The 9,987-nt window shown below is 36.2% G+C and overlaps 1 protein-coding gene across 1 annotated transcript; it reads right to left on the bottom strand.

Moving 5' to 3' along the window:
• Nucleotides 1-558: 558 nt before the first annotated feature.
• Nucleotides 559-9,958, bottom strand: ORMDL1 (ORMDL sphingolipid biosynthesis regulator 1). The gene is made up of 4 exons (XM_032211536.1): nucleotides 9,876-9,958; nucleotides 7,298-7,487; nucleotides 4,758-4,909; nucleotides 559-2,213 (listed from the first exon to the last, which is right to left on the bottom strand). Exons 2-4 carry the CDS (start codon nucleotides 7,469-7,471, stop codon nucleotides 2,078-2,080), a joined length of 462 nt encoding a protein of 153 aa, XP_032067427.1. The 5' UTR covers nucleotides 7,472-7,487; nucleotides 9,876-9,958; the 3' UTR covers nucleotides 559-2,077.
• Between the last annotated feature and the right edge of the window lie 29 nt (nucleotides 9,959-9,987).

Raw genomic sequence — 9,987 nt, 5'->3', positions numbered from 1 at the left:
CTTTGGTATTGCAAGTCATCCAAAAATAAGTAGACCTTCTGTGGAGTTATATTATAAACAGCTATGTAATAATCCAATCACCCCAAGTGCTAAATTTGAGTTAGCAGAATTCAGTTTTTACTGAGCAAGTATTTCATTATTCAGAGCTTGGAACAAAAATAAATGGGAGGCAAGGAACTGTATTTCAGATACATAGCTCCTGTAAGAGGCAAGCATGATTAGATGTACTTCTTACATGCTGAATAACCTGCTTTAATATCTCATTGAATAAAATGATCAATTCATCGTTCAATTTTAAAATAAATTCAATTTTTTTTTCAGGACAAGTTATTTTAATTGGAGTAAAGCATAGAAATCAGGTACTACCATAGACAGGGGGATCGGACCTACCACATCAATGTCTTATGTAACTATTGAAAAGGCTTCTTACTCAGTTCTGCATACAATTAATAAAATACAATTCCTACATTATCACTAATTCTATTTACAGAGTTTAACAGCAATTTGTACAGTGCTGTTACCACAGTGAACTATACTTACAGTGACTCATACATATGATCAGTTCAAAGTCATTCCGTTTATTATTATTATAAAACATGAATATTTTAAAAAGATATTTTTTCAAGAAGCAAGATCAGGGAGAAACTGTAATTACCTGAAAGAAGCCAGTTCTTACTTGGAGGGCATAATCACCACTGCACTAACTTCAAGAGTCTTTGTGGGCAGAGAAGCAGCTAAGCAGAACTACTACTGGTTAGTTTGATCATGTTCAATAACCCATTATTTTTCTGCTGTCAACATTAGGCAAGATTGAACATTTCCGAAACTAGGATCTTAAAAAGGCTCCAAAATTTACAATGCTAGATATAAAACACAACTCTGTATTGAATTCCTACTAAGTTCCTTCTGATGCAGTGATTGGATTGTGCATGCTTTGAAAACAATCCAGAAAAAGCCTTAGCAGACCTCAGTCAAGCACAGTATTTCTCCATAATCTGTGAAAGCTGTCCAGCCTTCTATATCTTTCCCCCATGGATCACTTTATACGTCACATTAAATTTAATAAGCGGATTTCCTAAAACAGAGGCAATTTCTTTTAGTCTTGCTTTCGAATATTCAGGTTGCTGTAAAATGAAGAGTGAAGTGCTGCATTTCTACGAGGCCCAAAGCACTTCTTCCAAATCTTCTTCAAATCTGCTCCACAATGAGAACAAGTTATGCTCTGCTTGATGTTTGAAATTCTTGTCACGTAAAACTTGTGTTCAGAATTACCTTTCCTAGAATTTTCCTAACATATTAACAGTTCTCATTGTGAACTAATACATCAGAGATTCCAGTTTATTTAGTAGCTTCTGCTAGTTTCTGACATTAGGAATTTTCTTTTGTATTTATGAGGCAAGTTTTTTTTCAGATAGTGTGGAATGAGAATAATCACCTACTGGAAAACAAGTTGTATGATACCGATCAATTTAATTGTTTATAAAACCCCCTGAAAAGTTGACATGCCGTTCCCCAGAGTTCAAAGATCTCATACTGGAAAAGTCACTCTTGATTAAAAGTCTCATGGATAGATAAGGCATGGAAATCACAATAACTCATTAACTTTATATCACCTCAAGCTGGGTAGAAAATCGTGCCCTAAAAGTAGCTAAATGACCCCAAATGATAACTGATTGAAGTCTGTAAAACAAAGAATTGCGCTATTTCCTCCCCTCTATTCCTCCCTTATTGTTGCTGACTTGTAAAAGATTACAACTATGAGTCAATACAATGTTTCGTATCCCTTTTCACTTCTCTTGTTACTTCAGCCTATTTCCAGTCCACACTGTTTACCTTAGGAGAGCTAGGCCTGCCCAGCTATTTACAAAAACCTGTGCTCCAAAGATGCGTCTTTAAGATCAGAAGATCTTCTGATGGTCTCTGATTCTCCTGTAAAGAACAGCATCTTTGCACTAGAGTCTTCAAAGATATGTGAAACTTATCTAATAATACATAGTACAGGCTGTTCCTTCGGTCAAGGACTAGGATCAAAACAGGCCTTATTTTGATCAGAACGCTCACACTCTCCATCTCCTGCTTAATATTTGTTGATTCCAAAGATCCTAACTCCATGCAGCTGTGGCAGTTTAGGAATAAGCACACTCAAGAGAGAAGAGGTGTTCAGAATGAAATGTGTTGGGTCATATTTGGTGTAGAAGCTTGCCAAGAAATACCTGCATTGAAAAGAAAAGAAGAAACAGAATGAATAAAAAGTTAAAATGTAAAGAAGAGCAAAATATGTTATTTTGAAATGAAGAAAAACATTTTTATTTAAGTAATACTTAATAAGTAATAATTTCATCTCTGATTAGGAATAACCTTGCTTATGATACCGGTAGTCTTCGATTTACAACCATTCAGTGACTGTTCAATGTTACAACAGCACTGAAAAAAGTGATTTATGCCTGTTTTTCACACTTATAACCATTACCGCATCCTCAAGGTCACATGATTAAAATTTGGATGGTGGGCAACTGGTTCATATTTATGACGGTTGTTGCAATGTCTCGGGAGTGATGCGATCTCCTTTTGTGACCTTCTGACAAGCAAAGTCAATGGGGAAGCAAGATTCACTTAATAACCATCTTACTATCTTAACAATAGCAATAGCAGTTAGACTTATATACCGCTTCATAGGGCTTTCAGCCCTCTCTAAGCGGTTTACAGAGTCAGCATATCGCCCCCACAGTCTGGGTCCTCATTTCACCCACCTCGGGAGGATGGAAGGCTGAGTCAACCTTGAGCCGGTGAGATTAGAACCGCTGAACTGCAGATAACAGTCAGCTGAAGTGGCCTGCAGTACTGCACAGTGATTCATTTAACAACTGTGGCAGGAAAGGTCATAGAATTCAGAAAAACCTATTTAACAACTGTCTCACTTAGCAACACAAATTTTGGGCTCAACTGTGGTTGTAAGTTGAGGACTACCTGCACTTAGTTGCTTGTATTAGAACAAGGATGACTCAATTTGCCCATTTTGGTGGTAAGGTATTTTGAGGCATGTACAAAAAATGAGAAAAGTGTTGTTTTCAAACCCAATCAAACCGCTAAACTCCAGTGGCTCTGCCAAAGTTTGGTAAAATCAATCAAAATATGGAATGTTTTGGATTGCACCAGGCAGAACAAATGTTGAAGTGCTGAGGCACTGAGGTGTGTCACAACTCTTTCTTCTGCAGCTCTTAATATGACAAATCCTTTCACCTCACCTGTTCCATTTTCTTAGTACCTTTCCTTTATTCTCTCTTTAGTAGCTGCCAATTATCCCTTGATTTTTCACTTCTGTCCCTTATCTAAGCTTTGGATATCTTTGGCTCACTTCCCCCACCCAGCAGAAAGCTATGTTCATGAGATACTAGGGCTGTATAGTCTATATATGTTCTATGAAAGAAGCAAAAGAGTTCAGACTTTCTGTTTTAATTGCAGCATTGAAATGTACTTGGAGAAAACAGGTTGGTAATGGACTCCTAGATATTTTATGCAGTGAACTGCAAGAGATCCACTGTGGACTGAGTAGTATAAAAATAAAACAAAATAAATAACCTGGTGCAGTTTTGGAGTACAGATTTCAACTTTAAGAATATTTTACTAATAATCTTATGCTTATCCCAACAGAAAAATTATTTCATGAGAATAACTATAGCCAACAACCAGGCTATTTCACCATGCAAGCATTCTCATATTTACAGCCGTATAGGTTTGATAGTAACAGACTTTAGGACAGTGTTTCTCAACCTTGGCAACTTGAAGATGTTTGGACTTCAACTCCCAGAATTCCCCAGCCAGCGAATGCTGGCTGAGGAATTCTGGGAGTTGAAGTCCAGACATCTTCAAGTTGCCAAGGTTGAGAAACACTGCTTTAGGATATAGAGAAAAATGTAAAACAAAAAGATCTGGACATGATTTGTTTCTAGGACACTGACTCGATTGCAGCCAGCAAAGATGGCAGGTTAATATCTTAGCATTAAATCTTTGATAGTGCGGGAGTGTACTGTCTTACTTTGGTATTTAAAAATAATATAACAAATATAACATATTTACAGGCAAGAATCTATGTGCAGCCTAAGAGATGGGATGACTGAAAACAGTATCCAACAACAACACTATTAAGCTGTTCTTTAATATGATTTTCCAGAAAGTCATACTGGGACAATTTATTTGAAAATAGCATAATAACTAAGGAACCTTAGCTGAAAGATATCTATACAATATCTGGAATGTTGCAAAATTATTATTTTTTAAAGCACTGATTTGAGATATGTAACATTGATTATCTATTTATATTAAGTTTTATTTAATTGGAGAAATCTTATTTGTATAATAATGAAAGGTTAGGCGGTGGCAATTGGATTCAACAGACAACTGCAAACTATTTTTGAAATGTCACATTTGTTTTGAATGAATGCCAGTTAAAAAAAACCCTACTTATTTCAATTCTGCAATATAAAGTACTTCTCTGTACATCTCTGCAAATTATTGTGCATGAAGCTGACACTTCCATTATAAAAATTCCAAAGTACTGTTTACAGAAACATATTTTTCTTCCTTTTAAAAGCATACCAATTCAGAGATACATGAATAATAGAACGTATTGATTCTAAATAATTTGCAGGGTTTAGATACTGATTCGCTCACTGCAATATTAATGCCACACCAAATAAAAGATTTGTTTTAAATCTGCAGAGTGCTAGAACAGTCAGTGTAGAATTTTTAAAACTTACAAAATTATCGGAGAGATTGTGAAGAATTTTCGTGAAGATGTAAACTGTACGCCATAATCCAGCTGTTCCCAGTGTGTCAGCAATCTTGCTTTACCTTGGTCAGGCGTTTCAAAAGGTGTTCCTTTTACTGCATGCAAAAATACATACATTCCCTGCAAAGGCAAAACAAACCCATCCAAAACAAAAGCCAAAGTTAGCTATGCTTCATTATTAACTACACATGAAATCAGAGTGAAGGATCTGAAACATTAAGCACCAGACTTTTAAAATATGTTCTGTGATTTGTCATTAAATTAATAAATATTTGAACAAGAATACTAAGATAAAGTTGCCCACAGAAAGATTAATCCAATTAGGCATTTTATTCTGGCCCAGATTTGAGTTATTTCTACTCCACCCTAGCAACTTGTTTCAGTAAAGCCAGACAATAACTCTACACAATCCTATGAAGCCAATGGTTCTTATTTTTGATTTCATAAGACTAACATCCTAATCCTATTTTAATCCAAAACAGGTGATTTGGTCAAAACTCATGCTTTAATCACCAGGAAAGTTTCTACTGATAACTGAGAGTGGAAATCAGATTAGCTTTCTATTCCTTTAATTTTATTTCTTAATATTAAGAAATAAAAATATGTGAACTTGTACATCTTTTTTCTTAAAATATATAGAGAGAACAGTTTGCAAACTCAATCTGTGACAAAAAAAAGTTGAAGTATAGAAACTGATTTCACAATCAAATGTAGAGACAATGGGGCATTACAGGTAGTTTAAACTTTAAGAGATATGCTTCTCCCCTCACTTTAAAACAATTGCCAATAATTCAACGAAGCATCATTTGTGTACCATTGGTCCAATGCCAGAGAAATATGATTAAATATATGCTTAAGTATATGGTGCATGTTTGTGCCAAGTTTCATACACTAATTCAGGATGGAAAGCTTAAGGCTTTCTAGATGCAACAGGATTGCAACAGATGAATATCCTTTCACATGGACTTTAATTCTGATATTAGTATTATGACTACATAACATTAGTATTATGACTACTGGGAACTGTAGATAAACAACATCCTAATCCTATTTTAATCCAAAACAGGTGATTTGGTCAAAACTCATGCTTTAATCACCAGGAAAGTTTCTACTGATAACTGAGAGTGGAAATCTGATTAACTTTCTATTCCTATAATTTTATTTCTTAAATTTACATCCCACCTTTAATTTTGCCTAACACAAAGTACACTCCTTTCTCCTGTTTTCTTATAACAGCTGTGTAAGGTAGCTTTGAGCTGAGAAAGTGTCCCTGGCCCAAGTCACCTTATTTCAGGTGGACTGAAATTCAAACCTGGTTTCTAGCCCAGTACCTTAGCCACTACACCAAAGTGGGTCTCTTGTAATTAGAAGATAACAGTGTAATATTAGGTACGGGTTGTCCTCTACTTACAACCTTTCATTTAGTGACCATTTGAAGCTACAACAGCACTGAAAAAAGTGATTTATGACTGTTTTTCACACTTACAACCACTGCAGACCCTCTCAGTTACCTGATCAAAATTCAGATGCTTGGCAACTGGTTCGTATTTATGACGGTTGCAGTGTCCTGGGATCGTGTGATCATCTTTTGTGACCTTCTGACAAGCACAATCAATGGGGAAGCCAGATTCACTTTACAACTGTCTTACTAATTTAATGACTGCAGTGATTCACTTAACAACTGTGTCAAAAAGGTCATAAAATGGGGCAAACCTTACTTAACTGTCTCGTTTAAGAATGGAAATTCTGGGCTCAATTGTGGACATAATTTGAGGACTATCTGTACAGCTCAGGATTGAACTGTGGAGTTCTTGGTGCTCTGTGAGCTGACTTGTTTGCTTGCAGATGTTTCACTACCCAAACTATATAAGAATCACTTGGTTGAGTTGGGCGCCTATAGAAATTGAATGAATAAAATAAATAAATATCATCAAGTGCTGCCTGTTTATATAGAATAGCTTGTCCTGCCAGTTTTTAGTGGTGTGGTTTCCTCCATAGCAGTTCCTTAATTATTATTTCCCCTACTGACTTTTCTGGTGTTGATCTCTAGCTGTGTACTGGCTGCTGGATGGAATGTGCTCTAGTTTGTTTTTTTTTGTTCTATTGTTTCTTTTGAATGCAATCCATTCTAATAATTATGATTGCATACCTTTAAAATGATAATTATAACAAAAGAAAGCAAAGATAAGACCAATATTAATAGGTGTCTGGGCTGCAATTCCAAAACATTCCATTTGACTACCATCAGCATTGACAAAATCAACATCAGTCAATTGCAAATGGCAGCTTTAACTGGAACAGCTTACTTCCTACAACAATTATCTTTAGTACCATCAAACCACATCTGCCTACCCCAGGTCCTTCCCAGTCCTTGGGAAAATGCCAAATCCAATACAACCAACCATTCAATTGTAGAATTATCATAGCATAATGATTATTATAATTGGGAACCACCCAGAGTTGCTTAAGATGGACAGATATATGCATTCGGCAGTTTAGGATGCTCACCAAATTATGAATAATATTGGTTAAGGTCCAAGCCACTGGAACACTGAAGAAAGGAATGCTGAGCAAGACAATATGAAGCAAACCAACTCCAAGAGCATACGTGAGCCACATTCCTCGACTGCTCATGACCCTCGTGTTGGGATTGACTTCGCTGTGAGCAACCCCAACATTCATCTTTTTTGCTTTAATTCTGAAAAGTAATATTAAGAAAGAAAATGTGCATCGTAAGGTATGCTTTCCCGAGTTAGTCACACCACTGTCAGACTGGGAGAGGTCATCAACTACCGCATAAGAATAACTCAGCATCCTACCTATTAACAGTACCAAGTATTTGAAATGTTGTGTTCCAGCAACATTAGTCACTGTAAGACAATTTGAAACAATTAACTTTTTTTTTAAAAAAAGATCTAAAGCAGCGTCCAACTGCTTATCAGCCTGAAGGCTAATAACAAAGCCCCATAAGATCATATACAGCTAGTAACGAAGCCCCATGCGATCATATACTTTTAACATTATTATGTCATTTATATTATGTATTTTATATGCAGCCCATGACAATTCCCCTTCACTCAATGAGGCCTAGGCAAGCCAAAAGTTTGGACACCCATAATCTAAACAGCAATAAAAAAAATATCAGTCAAAAAATTAATACAAATTACGTTTATATAATTGCAATCAATACAATCTCATTTTTTATATCCTTCCACAGAATAAAGAATTTTCCATTTACTTATTTTTTTCTATACTAGAGGAATTTGTTCAAGTTTTTTTTTAAAAAAAGAAACACAATCAATTCTTATTCAGGAATACTTATAACTGGGTTCACAGATCACTAAAAAGCAATTAACAAATCCTAAACATCAATCTGAAAATAGAGAGACTGCTTATTTTAAATCAGCTTAATGGAAAGTTATTTACAGAAAATTTTATGGGTAGAAAGTATCATCTTACATGCCAATAACAATTGCTAGATCTGTTATCTATTGCAGAAGGGGAGGGAAAGAGCTGTTCCCCAAAATTGTATATGAAAAGTTACATCAGCTTTGACCAACTAATTGCAAATCAACCCAGATATTTTCATACCTTAACATGTATTACATTTTCTTACCTGTCTCCTGCCCACCATCTCTCTTACATACACTTAGATTGAATACATTGGCACTTAAGATGCCATTGCCTGTTTTATTTGAAAATAGTATTTCTTTTATCATTCTGGTTACAAGCAGATAACTTGTTAAGGAATACTCTTTGACTTCTGAAGGCAACATACCAGTAAGTCCTATCTCTGTGTAGTCACACACCCACATATCCATCCTACTGGACCAATTTAGAATGTTTTAACATGAGCATCCAATACAAAGGAAAATCATATTTTAAAGGAATATAATGCACAAGGCAAACAAGAATAACACACAAATCACATAACCACATACACAAGATTTACACTAAAATTCACCCTACAATTATTTGAAAATTAGTCATGTTCGGTAATTCAGTCACTGTAAGATCAGCACAATCTGTGCACAATTAGAGACCTAAAATATGTATGTATGTTCAGAATTTAAATAGAGATGTACGTTATACAATCAAGGATAAGCTAAAATAAGTGAACAGGAAATATCCTTCATCTTTAATTAATTTAGGTGTATCACTTGACCTTAATTTTCTAAGCAGTATATATAAGTATATATATTTATTATTTGGATGCAATCTACACAGCTCTCCCAACAGGTTTTTTTTTAATCCGCGTTAAAATTAAGATGGAATTTGACCTTTAGTCCATTGAATATACTAAATCAGAAAGCAGCTCTTTCATTGCGCCGCTGGTTAGAAACCGGGAAAGGTTTAACAACTAAACAAAAGACCTCTGTGGCTTTCCACATCCGACCGAGTCAGAAATTAAAATTAGCAGATGTCCTCAGATGGTCCACGTACACTTTTTTGCACTTCCTGCACAATCCAGCACCACAAGGCATATATATATAATTACACACACACACACACACACACACACACACATACATATACACACACACCTTTTTCAGAAGACGCCAAGCAGGCGCAATTGGGCAAAACCAAGCGTAAATCATGCTTTTAAAAACCTGATAGCAATGGTGCTTCCTTATTTATTGGTGGTGGCATTATTATTATTATTATTATTATATTATATTATTTTATATTATTATTATATTATTATTATTATTATCATCATCATCATCATCGCAACAACAAAATTGTATCACAGCGGCCAGTTGTTTCCCCGGATTTGGCATTGATTACTAGTCGGGCCCCACCATTATTATTATCATTATCATTATCATTATTATTGCTGCTTCGGGGCGAGCAGAAAGCAGAGAGGCCCGACTGTCTGCGCGTCAAGGGTGCCGAGCTACGGCATTGTTTCCCCATCCAAGCGCAACCGCTTTGTCTTCAGCTGGTCCCTGCGCTGCAAACACGCCGCCCGCCGCCCGCCACGCACACCAGTTGCACTAGCCCAGGAACCCGGCCGTAGCCCACCTTTGCCCAGAAAGAAACCCCCACGCCTCCCGCCTCCCGTTGTTTTTTTTTCCTACTGCACCTTTTCGCTAACCGGAGAAACAATCCGGCGCCGAGCCGCCCGCTTCCCAAACCTTCTCTGGCTTCTTCCGAAGTAAAAGCAAAAGGGAGGGAGGAGGCGTTTGGGCCACTGG

This window comes from Thamnophis elegans, chromosome 1 (assembly GCF_009769535.1).
Source record: "Thamnophis elegans isolate rThaEle1 chromosome 1, rThaEle1.pri, whole genome shotgun sequence".
Classification (NCBI taxonomy): Eukaryota; Metazoa; Chordata; class Lepidosauria; order Squamata; family Colubridae; genus Thamnophis; species Thamnophis elegans.
This window is presented reverse-complemented; position numbering and strand designations above follow the sequence as displayed.

Excerpts from the sequence above, each read along its gene's own strand:
- ORMDL1 (XM_032211536.1), bottom strand. The coding sequence starts at position 7,471 with ATGAATGTTGGGGTTGCTCACAGCGAAGTCAATCCCAACACGAGGGTC. Across the intron at positions 4,910-7,297 it reads CCAATATTATTCATAATTTG|GGAATGTATGTATTTTTGCA; the intron begins GTGAGCATCCTA and ends TTGCCTTTGCAG. Across the intron at positions 2,214-4,757 it reads ACAATCTCTCCGATAATTTT|GTATTTCTTGGCAAGCTTCT; the intron begins GTAAGTTTTAAA and ends TTTTCAATGCAG.